Raw genomic sequence first — 12,805 nt, forward strand, 5'->3', positions numbered from 1 at the left:
TTTTTTTTCCAAAGACAATTTTATTTTTCAAACAAAACAAAATGCATCATGTTTTTGACAAAATGACAAAGAAAAGCATCAAACCTTTATATTTTTATATATTAATATTCTTTTGGATGCAAAAAATAGGCTTACTCACAGATGATATATATATTTTTTCTCATAAAAATACATTTTTAGTTTTTACGAAACATTAAAGTTCTTTTTAAAGGTGTTTTCCCCCCCATCAAAGTGGCCATAAGTTAAATCTTAATTTATCTCATCTAGAAGTATCTCATAACTTATTTGAACAAATCTTATGAAATCTTTTTTGTCTCATCTTCAAGTATATCTGAGCTCATTTCACCAGATCTTATCTAATTTTACTTTTTCCTAAAGTATTTTATTCACACAATGCCAGAGGACATTGAAAATTATCTAATTTGCCACAAACCAAGCAGATCATTTTAACATTTAATTTAATTAGAAAACGTTTGGCATTTTTGCTCAGACTTTTAACAATAATATTAAAACACACTTAAATAATTTTAGGGAAACTGCTTAAAGTTTGCATCTCTGATAAGGTAACAGCATGAGAATATTATATATTTAATCTAAATAACTATTTTCTGACAGATTACAGATAGAAAACATCACATTTTTGGATGCATCTAAAAAAAGAAACAATTCTAACAACTATTCTTTAAAACATTAAAGCTCAACTTTTTTAAAGGTGTTTTTTCACTGGAGTTGACTCAAAATTATTTCCTTTAAGCATCTTAATTTTCAGTATCTTATGTAATAAAATGTATTTTATCTGAAGTTATCTTACCAAACCTATAAAATGTCAAAAATAGTTTTAAAAAACATAAACAAAAAAAAAAAACACCTGTTATAATTTCCCACAACCCAAACACAAATTCACTTCAGAGATATTAAATATATGATCATAAACAACAACAACAAAAAGCATCAAATCTTCACCTTTGAGAAGCTGGAACCAACACAATTTGACATTTTTCAGACTGTTTTGGATGCAAAATCCTTCTCATTTAAAAAGGCCATTTTCTTTTTCGTAAAAATAAAATTTGTTTCTAAAACACATTAAAGCTTTTTTATGGCGTGGCCTTCAGTCAAATCCTTTTTTTCTTTAAATCTCATTTTAAAGGATATTTTAGCATATTTTACCAAATCTTATCTAATCTTACTTTATCTTAAAGTATTTTAGGTATAAAATGCCAGAAAATATTAAAAATTGCCATAATTGACAAAACCTAAGCAGATAAATTTTAATGTCACCTTTTAATCCACCAACCTCTTAAGATATTAAGTTTTTTTTTACTATATATTAAAGGAAAAATGTCAAATCTTCGTACTTGAGAAGCTGGAACCAGAAATTATTTGGCATTTTTGCTCAGATGTTTAACATTAATATTAAAACACACTTAATAATAACAGCATGAGAATATTACATATTTTAATCTAAATAACTATTTTCTGACACATTACAGATTAAAACACATCACAATTTTGGATGCAATTTAAAACTGAAAAAAAATTCATTTTTAATTTTTTTTTAAATTTTTCATGAAAATTGATTTTAAAAATTCTTTAAAATATTAAAGCATCATCTTTTGTGTTTTTCACTGTAGATGCCTTCAGTCAAATATTATTTTCCAAGTATCTTATTTTACAGGATCTTATGTAATAAAATGTACCAAACCTATAAAATGTCAGAAAATAGTTTTAAAAAACATAAACAAAAAACACCTGTTATAATTTCCCACAACCCAAACACAAATTCACTTCAGAGATATTAAATATATGATCATAAACAACAACAACAACAACAAAAAGCATCAAATCTTCATCTTTGAGAAGCTGGAACCAGCATAACTTCAATTTTTTAGAATTGTTTTAAGTGCAAAATCACTCTCATTTAAAAAAAAGACATTTTATTTCTCATAAAAATCAAATTTGAAGTTTCTAAAAAAAACATTAAAGCTCATTTTTAAGGTGTGGCTTTCAGTCAGATCTTTTTATTTTAATCTCATTTTAAAGTATATTTTAGCATATTTTACCAAATCTCATCTAATCTTAATTCATCTTAAAATATTGTATGTGTAAATTGTCTAATTTGGCAGAAACCAAAGCAGCTGAATCTTAATGTCTTATTTTAATCGACCAGCAACTTCAGATATTAAGTCTTTTATCATATATAACAAAGAAAATGTGAAATCTTCATATTTCAGAAGCTGGAACCAGAAAATATTTGCTTGGAAAATGTATCAGTAACATGAAAAGTGACAATAATAATTTTAGGGAAATTGCTTTAAGTTCGTGTCCCTAAAAAGGTGACAGCATCAGAAGAATGAATACAGTTATTTACTGCTGACTCCTCTGAATATATTCTGACACATTACAGGGACAACTTCCTGTTTTAGAAACAATATTATTCCCAAATGAAGACATTTTTATCATAAATATTTTTGAAAGTCTTTTGTTTTTCATTGGTATTTTCTTCAGTCAATTCATATTTTATTTTATCTTAAAGTATCTTTTCTTATCTAATCTAATGTATAAAATGTTGAAATATGGTGAAAAAGCCTGTTATCATTTCCAACGGGCTAAAAAGATAAATCTTGTGTCTTGTTTTAATGGAGCAACAATTTCAGATATGAAGTTTCTGATCATATCTGACAAAGAAAAGCATCAAGAAGCTGGAACCAGCTCACAAAATGACTAAAAGGATGAACGGATGATCTTAATATCTGTGAATAATCCATGACTCAGCGTATTCTTGCAGCTCTGCTCTGACTCGTTACGTGAGGACTTTGAGGAAAGAAATTCACTTTTCTCTGCTGAAAACAGACAGCTGAAGCTTAAAGCTCGTCCTTCGTGGTCTTCTTCTTCTTCTTCTTCTCCTCCTTGTGGAAGATTTTTCCACCCGGCTGCTTCCTCCAGCTCAGTCTGACGTCGTCACTCAGCCCCTGGTCCTTCAGCTTCTGTTTGATCTGAGACACAAAACTCCTCAACATCATCGCTCACACACACAGATTACATTCTGCACGCTTTTTCATTTTCTCCTCATCTGAAGCTCCATTTCAGCAGCGCTCGGCTTTATGTTCACCTTTTTAATGCAGCTGCAGCAGCGATAGCCGCGGCTGGAGGCCTCACGCTTTCAGGTTGTATGAACGTCCTTTTAGTTTTTGTGAGCAAAATCTCTCGACGACGATTGGAAATGTCTTCAAATTTGGCAAAAAGGTTCATTTGAACTCGGGTTGCCACCTTGTGGGTGGAAAAATGAAGGACGCCTCGCAGGCCCATGCCAGAGGGACACAAATGAAGAGGGGAGATTTAGATTTGGGAGATTTAGAGAGTCAGACACTTCGTTTCATTCTGATGAATTCTTGTGCATCAGTTTGTGTTTTTTATGCAGAAATGTAGCCTAAAGGCCTTGGCTGCTCTCAACATGAAAAGGACATAAAGAGTACATGACAGGAAATAGTTGCATCAGTTAGATAAAAATATCAGATTGCAGACTGTCAAAATACTATGTGGTATATTTGAAAGATGGAGACAGCGTAGGCGAGATGCAGAAATCACATTTTAAAACACTTTCCACTGGCCTACATGTTAAGACCGTACTACGACTTCACTGCGTTACGCAAAAATTTTACTTTGAGACGCCATCATAAACTTACTGAGGTGAACCTAAATAATCACTGAGCCTGTGTTATGAATGTAATTATCATCATTTTAATTTAGCTTACATTTAAGCCATTATTTTCCTGCTCATGATCTTTGGAAAGTCTGTTTAAATGTGAGAGCTGTTAATGAATCATCATAATAATCATCATAATCTGTCTGATGATCTGTGATGATGATTGTGGTGTCACCTTAAAGATGGTTACAGGTACATGTGATGAATTAGTGGTATGGGCACCATTAATAACGCTTTTAATAACACTATTAATAACTATTAATAACACTATCAATAGCATAATAGCGCTGGGGATGGCTGTGCGCTGGAGTGGGCAGACTGTCCGTGCGGGCTGTCGGACGTGCCCAACCTGACGCCAGATGTAGCACGTCCAAGCTGGAGCCGGCTGTTGGACATGTCCCCGCTGGAGCGGGCTGTGTCCAGGCTGGAGCAAGACGGACATGTATCCTGTGTCAGTCTCTCTGGCAGCTTCTAAGTTAATACTGTGCTATGTCTCCATGAAAGTCCTTTGGTTGTAAAGTTCTCGTGTCTCTCCAAGCATGTGAAAATGTAGTTCATGAGTTATTGCACAACATCTGTATCATTGTCCTCTACAGTGAAAAAAATGATTAGTGCAAAATCTCGTCAGTGGCAGGGAAAGAGTTAAGTAAAGGCATAAGTTGCTCCCCAAAGTTCCCGTCCGTATTGATTCAATATTGATTGAGTACGGGACAACACATTTGACCTTTAAATACGGGATGATTCGGTATTATACGGGACGGGTGGCATCCCTAACTCCGACTCAAGAATGACCGGATGAGAATTTGGTGGTTGAAGCAGGTTTCCTGTAACTTAAGGTAAGTGGGATTTAAGACTTAAAAGACTTTTAATGCAGCTGGAATTAAAATTTAGGACCATTTTTTCAGTAGCCAATACTAAAGGAAAAATGTATTGTTATCAGTTACTTGAGGTGATGGAGGAATCTTTGTTATGTTTTAAATTTATTGTAACATAAAACACGACTCAGAGATGGATTTTTTTATTTTGAGCTTTTGCAGTGTCAGAAAGAAAAGATTTATAACAATCCTATCTCCACTGTCGAAGCATTTTAAGACTTTTGAAAGATTGATTTAAGGCATTTTGATGCCAATTAAGGCTTTATTTTAAGATGAATGAATTCAAGGCCTTTTAAGACTTTTTAAGGATCCTGGGGAACCCTGGGTCGAAGGTCTCTGTGAGCTCTGTTGTACTTTCTTCTTCTCTTGTAAACTCTGGCGTCTCTCAGACGGCTGGATCGTTTTCGGGCACTTTCCTGCTGCATTTGGTGGCAGATAGCAAAGTTTGTGCTGAGTGTTGATTCTTCTTCATTGGACATCAATAAGGCCTGCAGAGTGGCACTAACAGACTCTTTACTTCTGCACACGTGTGTTCACACAAAGCTCCAGTCATGACCTGGATGTGGACAAAGTGTTGTGATGTTTCTCATGTTTTTAGCTGCTGAATGTCATTTACTGAAGGTTCTTATTTTGCTGCATTTATTACTTTCAGTAGCTCTTTATCTGTTTCCTCCTCAGTCTGTTTCTTCTTCCGCTCTAAGCCGAATTTCCTCTCTGGGGATCGATCGAGTCTTATCGTATTTTAATGTGCTTGGAGGAGTCGTTCGGTGGTTTTGTCTTTGCAGAAAATGAGAAAACGTGATTTACCTGCTTCAAGAGGCTCTCGGCCACAGCAGGGTCATTCAGGTCCAGAGAGGAGTCCTCTTTGCTCAGCCTCAGTCTGAACACTTGCTTGGTCGTAGTCAGCTTTGGTGGTTCGGCTGCGGAAAAAGTTTCAGGATTTCATCACTTTAAACAAAAGATTTACATTAGGAAACCAAAATTAAAGATTTTTAACCTTTAACCTTTTTTTAACCTTTTTTATGGTTTGGCGAGATATTAATAAAATAAAACTGACTTGACTTGATCAACACTGCTGCTAACCTTCCAAATAATTCCATAAAAAACTATCAACATCATGACAGTTAAAAGTTATTGTCTGGAGTTCACTGTTAATTATTATTATTGTTATGTAATATCATCATTGAGGAAATTTAATGCTGAGGTCAAATAAATATCATTTGAATCATAGGTCATCACTCACGTTTGCTGTAGCAAATGAACGCTCTCTTGTAGTCACAGTTCCAGTCCTCCCAGTTTCCAGACTGGTTAAAGTTTGCAGCCACACAAGCCTCCTTACTCTCACGGTTATCAGGCTGCGATTGTCTCCAGTACCTGAAAGAGGAGTTACCTCCATCTGACCACTTCCAGGAGTCTCTGAAGAGGCCGATCCAGGCGTATGACTCTCCTGCTGCAGTCATCAGCTGATGTACCTGCTGGTTCTCTGTCAGGTTCCTCACACTGGCCAGGTCTGTGTGGTGCTGTCTGCAGTAGCTCTGGGCCTCAGTCCAGTTCATGGTGGTGTTGATGAAGACAAAAGTCACATTAGAGCCTGAAAATGAACCACAGTGAAGAGCTGTGTAGAGGCAACACAACAAACAACATAAACACTTTATTTTCTCTCTACTTCTGAATATTTTTGTCTTTTTGTTCAGTGATGAATCTGAGCATGAAGGTGAAATCAGCACGGAGCTGTGTGCATATGAACATGCAGGCGTCCAGTCTCACATTCATCCATAAAGACACGTCACAGCTATTTTGTCTCCTTTTCTTAAAGCCTTTTTGACGGAGACAGTGACGAGGGATAAACCTGAGTTCATGCTCCACCTGTTTCGGGACATTAATAAAGTTCGATGACCCCGCTTCCAAAATTCAAACAAAGGCCGAGCTCTGCTCCGTCTGCTTTAAATGACATTAAAGGAACTGAAGACGCAAAGAGACGCAGAGAAGGTCAGAGGTCAACAAACTAAACTGGTTTGTTTGTGTCTTCACCAGTTAAAGTTCTCACCTGTGACGTCACAGCAGACCGCCTTACGAGGGAAATCACACGGTGCGTCATTCCAATCGCCATCAGCCCACATCTCTGTGCAGTATTCTCCACTGTCCTGGTTATCTGGTTGTCTATTCCCCCATAGTCTGAACTCGGTCTCCCCGTGTCCGTAGAAGCTCGTGTCTGACAGTGACCACCTCCAGTTGTCCACGTCGTCGTACAGTCCTATCCAGGCTAACTGAAAACAACATTTGATGGACATAAAAAGAATCAGACGTGCAGCTTTTGTTCCACATTTTGACATCAGACATAAACGCAGCAGCACGTGTTCGGACCAAAACCCAGACAGGAAGTCCACATCACTCCAGTCTTAAAATCGTCACACTGATTACCCGTCTGTCACTCAGCTCATATCAAAATTAAAGGTCTTGCAGCGTCTGATCTGTCTGACATGGTCAACATTTATGTGGCTGCTGGGTCTCTGAGATCCTCGGACTCAAGCCTCTTGGTTGTTGCAGAGGTCAGAACTAAAAGGCATGAAGAGGCAGCTTTTGTTAATTCTGCCCTAAACTCTGTAAAGTTTTTCAGAGTAATTAAGTTTATGTGAACTGAAGTGCTGTTTTGAAATATTTTGCATTTAAAGTTTATTTAAAGTTTATTTTGAGTGTTTTTTAAAATTCATTCTTTTACTGAAGTGTTTTTAAATGTTTTAGTTCATTTTTTTTCAATAAAAGTGTTTTTTGAAATTGAAGTTTTAAGTGAGTTTGTAAATAAAGTTAATTTTAACTAAGTGATGTTTAAAAGGTTTTTATTTAATTTATTTGTATTTATCTTTTCAATCAAAGTTTCTTCATTCATATTTTTTAATACAGTGTTTTTTTATGAAAGTTTTTTTCTGAAATTAAACTGTTTCTTTACATTAAAGTAGTTTTTTTTGGGAGTATTTTGTACACATTATTTAAATGCTGTTTGTAATCTGTTGCACGATGACCCTGATGAAGGCCTCGAGCTGAAACGTGTCGGTCTTTAAATGACGTTTCTCTAAATACTTCAAGTGTAGCTTGAGTTTGTACGACAGCAGTAACAGAGCGAACGGAGCTTCTCTTGTTCACCTCGGGGAAATCAGAGGGCGGCTGCTGCGCTTCAGCGTCAGCAGTAACCATCACATGAGCGCAGTGATGAGCGGCGGCATCCACCTGCAGCCACCCAGGACGCCGTCGCTCCAGGATATCTTTCCATAGCAAAGTGTCTTACTGCTATATTAACGCTCTGAATGTCACATACAGCTCCTTTAACCCTTTAAACCTGGAGCGACATCAGCTCTGTGCTGCATTCAGACGCCTTTCACACACACACACACTCACACACACATTTGAACCTCTGAAACCTGAGAAAATCGGTTTCATTTCTTTTAAAAGTTTGGGAAAAATGCAATGAGGAACTTTGCAGGAAATGTTCTGCACACTGCAAAACAAAAATAATAACAATGAAATTATGTTACAAAAAAAAAAAGTTTACCTCTTCTTAAGGACATTTTCATCTTTTTGTTTTTGTTTGTAATTTGACTTTTTTTGTGCTTTTTTTCTCCTTTTTTTATTTTCAGGTAATCGGATCTAATTTCTTCCTCATTTTGGGGCCATTTCTTGTTGAGTTGCTCATTTCCTTCTTCCAATGTTTTTGAAAGAAAGTCAGTCAGTTAGTTCAGCTTTGAAAGGGTTAAAGAGATCCTCTGTAATCTGCGCTCAGTGTACGTGATGTGGAACAACCTCAGTAGTATAAAAATTATATTAAAATATTTTCAAAAGCTTCCAAAGTTTCAGTCCTCCTCCTTTTGTTCCCGTCCCTCCACTGCAGCTCAACAGGGAAACACTGAAACACCACGAGGGAAGTCTGGACTGAAAACACTTTATACTTCCACTCTGCTACATTTTAGAGGGAATACTGTACTTTTACTGCACTGAGTCAATATTTTTTGTAGTATCAGATTTTGAAAGTTTAACCCACCTGTCAGCGACACAGTTATCGACACGACTTAACAAAGAGAGGGAGAAGAGAAGTGAAACAGCTGAATCCTCCTGACTCTACCTGTTGGTGCTCGCTTAAATTAAAGCTGTTGGTCAGGCTGTTCATGTCCTTCATGCTGGTGATGGTGGCCAGGTCTGTGTATTTCTCTCTGCAGTATCTTTGTGCTTCGGTCCAGTTCCTCTTAACGTGAACAAAATGGAACGTGGGTCCGGCGTGTGATGAGACGACACACAGTCCTGCAGAGACGCACATGCACAGTGATCAGGTGACTTTATTTCTCTTCACTTTGTAACATCACATTTATTCATGTGAGTTTTTGTCTCGAACATCACCCAACTCAAGTACTGCACATGAGTACAGTTTTGAGTATTTCCATTTTATTTTATTGTTTTCTTACTTTATATTTATACTGTGCTACATTTTATACTGCAGTATTGTACTTTTCTACTATATTTAGTGATTTTTAAAAAAAGATTTTAGCCAACAAATCAACAGCTAAAAGTCAGAACTTGTGTTTTTCTTCTCTCCTCTCCTGCAGCTCCGATAAAGCAGACGTCATGCATCCCTCAGTGTAACGCTGCACTGTGTGATCCCTCTCTGCAGAGCACGCTGCACGCTTATATTTCACACACATCTCTCAAAATTACCCTCTGACTCCTCAAAGAAGCAGAGGGTTAAATTATCAGTCCCAGTTGATGTTATTGAGGATGAATCTGAATTTAGTCGTTTGGAAAACAACAAGCTGCCAGCAGCACAATCAATGGTGACAACATAGAGTCTGACAGGAAACACACACACCAGGACACTGAAAACAGCCAATTAGACCTCAAACAATTAATCAAACACTGATTATACAACAAGCAGATCTGACCAAGCAATCTGATTGGTCCACCGGACATCAACGTGCCCAAATTTGCATGACAGCACACCTGCCTCATCAATAAAAGCACTACTCCACCATTTCTGCATCAGCGCTCTTAAAGAGGCCCGAGGAGGATTATTTTCTGGATCATATTAGTATTTTGGGGGTCTATTAGCATTCGTTTACATGCTTTAATGTTCAAAAAACACATCATGTGTCTGGTGCTGCCCTCTGCTGCAGCACCTCTGTCTCAAACAGTCTGAGCTTATGTCCCGCCTCCAGAGATGCCCAGTCTGCTCTGATTGGTCAGCTGGCTCCCTCTCTCACACACTCTGTTGTGATTGGTGCACTGCTTAGAATTTAAAATTTGGGGACGCGCATCTGAAAACCGAGCCCCCAGGAACATCAGCAGGCTCTGATGCAAAATTTACATGGTGGCCAAAAGTGGAATTTCACCATCGAGGTCGGTAAGGTGACGCACACGGGCCCAGAGGGACTTTTGCCCTTTGACCTCATAGACTGTGTATGAATATCTTTACACACAGTCTATGTTTGGCCGACATCAGCAGAGAGACGTGTGTAAATAAGAAAATAATTATTATTAAAGTGTCAAAAACCCCACAGAAGGACTCATTTCAAAATCTAGATTTAAGCCATCCAGTTCCATAACTTTAGAAAAGTCTAAAAAACCTGCAAGATTAAATGTTTTAGACCGCCACTCAAGAAATAAATAACCCACAAAGTTTTCTAAAAAAAAGACTAAAAACTACAAAAAACCCTGCAAATTATTTGAAAAAAAAAGACAATTAAAAAAAACCAAAGGAGATAAGTGCATAAGAATTATAATAATTTTGTAAAATTATTTTAAATACTTAATTATGATAATTACAATTATAGTTTTCCCTGGCTTATTTCTTTTCTTCATAGATATTTTCCCCTTCCATTTAAAGAAATCTAAATGTACTAATTTCTTGCAATTAAAGGAACATTTCTCACCAAGCTGCCCGTTACCTTTTTTCAGATGTTTTTGAAAGGAATCACAGCAGTTTGTTCTGGGTTCAAAGGGTTAAATACTTCAGAAAGGCGTCTGAAAGCAGCATAAGGAGAGCGATGCTGCTCCAGCTTTGAAAGGGTTAACGTGGAGCGCCTCGGTCCTGACCGCCTCACTGTGGTGCTCACATGGCGTTGAAGCTCACCCTCATGTGTCGTATGTCTCTCAGTGATAACTCACTGTCTTATTTTAAGGAGGTTATGAAAGTTTAGTTTGATAAACGTTTGTTTGCTGAAATAAGCTGAAAGTCATTAACACATTCACTCCCGTCGGCTGCTCCTCATGATGACGTCTGAGCGGCACGCTCACACAAACTCATGAGAAGAAACTTTTGATGTTTTTTTAAGTCATGAATTTTAGACTTTTTTTTCTTTTTAAATACGCAGTCACTTGATTTATTTTATGAAAAAAAAAACAATTTCAAACTTTTTTTTTACTGACATCACGGTGCATCCCATATTTAGATATATTAAAGTACTGAGAATAAAGATAAAGATAAAGAAAGATAATAAATCCTATCAAACACTTGCCTGCGATGACGAGCAGCAGGACTGTGTCCATCTCGTCGGCTCTCAGTCGGGTTGAGTGTGTGACCTCGGACTTGCGGCTGATCAAATCGCTCCCCGAGTTCAGACTGAACGCCTCACAGTCCCTCAGTGTCATTTCACCTCATGGAAAACGCTCACACAAAACAATTATTTGCATTTTTGGGAAAAGCAGAAATTCAGGAACCGCCTATGTTTTCAATAACATGTTTGATAAACATTCATCAGAGACAAATACACACACACACACACACACACACACACACACACACACAAACACACAGTCATATGCACTCTCTCACACACAACAAGCACACACCATGGATCCACATCAGTTTCCTCGTGTTGTGTTCAGGTGCCCTCCACAAGGTATTTACCCTTTGAAACCTGAGGTATTTTTCTTTTAATTTTATATTTAAAATTAATTAAATGTTTGTTTTTATTTATTTTACTTATTTGATTTATTTATCTATTTACTTAGCTATGTATTTATTTATCTTTTTGTTCATTTATCTATAATTTTTATTTATTTGCTTGATGTCAGATAATGTTTTTACTCATTTTCTGGTAATTTGCCTCTTCTGTTTTTGAAAGAAATCAAACCACTTTGCTCAGGTTTCAAAGGGTTAAAGGAGCTGATGGTTTACCATTTCACTGGTGTAGTATTTTTTGGAATTTTTTTATCAGCCCTTTTAAACTCTCAAATTCATTTTGTTTCTTTTCTTTCTTTTTTTTTTGCATTTTTCTCTTGCTTCTGTTTCTTGAGCTGATCCTACATTTGAATATCACTGCTGTGGGATTATAAAGTCTTCAGAAAAGAAAGAAATTAAAAAAATAACTAAATAAATAAAAATGTGTGAATTCATTTATTTTCATTGTGAATTACAAAATAATTTGGGGCCCACCTGTCATCCTGATGGGGTCAGATGTGGTCCGCGGGCCGTAGGTTGAGTATCGCTGGTGTGCAGTCGTGCAGCAGCTCTGTGAGGTCGTACTGAAGCTCAGAGCTCAGATCAGCATGCTGACGTGTTGATGTTAAGTAGCTGTACTGTGCATCCTAACAGCCAAACTGCCAAACTATTAAAGAATTAAAATGCTCTAACATTTTAACTCTTTAAAATGCTCTAACACCCCTCCGTGAATCGCCACTTTACCGTGGTGGGGGGGTTTGCGTGCCCCTGTTCTACTGGAAGCTGGGTTGTCTGGGGCTACCAGCCCCTGGTATGGTCTCCCAAGGCAAAGTGGTCTCAGGGAAGGGGCCAGACTAAGAGCGGTTCAGAAAAGACCAAGATGAAACGGCGTTCTCGGGATATGGGTACCTCGCCCGGTATGGGGTCACCGAGGCCAGACCTGGAGAGGGAGCTCACTGGCGAGCGTCTGGAGGCTCAGCCTCAAGAAATTACGTGGAGCAGCCACCCTGTGGGCCCACCACCCGCAGGGAAAGGGATTGTGGTCAGGTGCCTTGTGTGCTGGGTGGCAGACGGGGGCGGGGCCCCGGGCGTGCAAATCCTCAGCGTCACAAACTGGTTCTGGGGACGTGGAACGTCACCTCTCTGGTGGGGAAGGAGCTGCAGCTGGTGCGGGAGGTTGAGCGGTACCAACGAGATATAGTCGGGCTCACCTCCACGCACAGCACTGGTTCTGGAACCACAACCCTGGAGAGGGGACGGACTCTCGCCTTTTCCGGAGTTGCCCAGGGTGAGAGGCGCTGGGCG

At 38.0% G+C, this 12,805-nt stretch overlaps 1 protein-coding gene across 5 annotated transcripts in view; it reads right to left on the reverse strand.

Moving 5' to 3' along the window:
* LOC148188624 (macrophage mannose receptor 1-like) overlaps positions 1-12,805 on the reverse strand; it is an 18,176-nt gene continuing 5,371 nt past the window's right edge. Inside the window, exons 2-8 of one of the 5 annotated variants that reach the window (XR_015777362.1) lie at positions 11,076-11,226; positions 8,693-8,868; positions 6,626-6,845; positions 5,822-6,169; positions 5,386-5,498; positions 1,703-2,993; positions 1-816 (exon numbers count right to left, since the gene is read on the reverse strand). Coding sequence is in view for 4 of the 5 variants with exons in the window: in XM_088081643.1 (XP_087937769.1) it covers positions 2,862-2,993; positions 5,386-5,498; positions 5,822-6,169; positions 6,626-6,845; positions 8,693-8,868; positions 11,076-11,208 (1,122 nt within the window). In the remaining variant the exon portion in view is untranslated. Of the gene's footprint in view, positions 2,994-5,385; positions 5,499-5,821; positions 6,170-6,625; positions 6,846-8,692; positions 8,869-9,279; positions 9,403-11,075; positions 11,227-12,805 lie in introns of those variants that run through there. The other 4 variants (XM_088081643.1, XM_088081644.1, XM_088081646.1 and 1 more) reach the window with 4 other exon arrangements.

The sequence above is a fragment of the Plectropomus leopardus genome, chromosome 9 (assembly GCF_026936395.1).
Source record: "Plectropomus leopardus strain MGB_pleo_1.0 chromosome 9, ASM2693639v1, whole genome shotgun sequence".
Lineage (NCBI taxonomy): Eukaryota > Metazoa > Chordata > Actinopteri > Perciformes > Serranidae > Plectropomus > Plectropomus leopardus.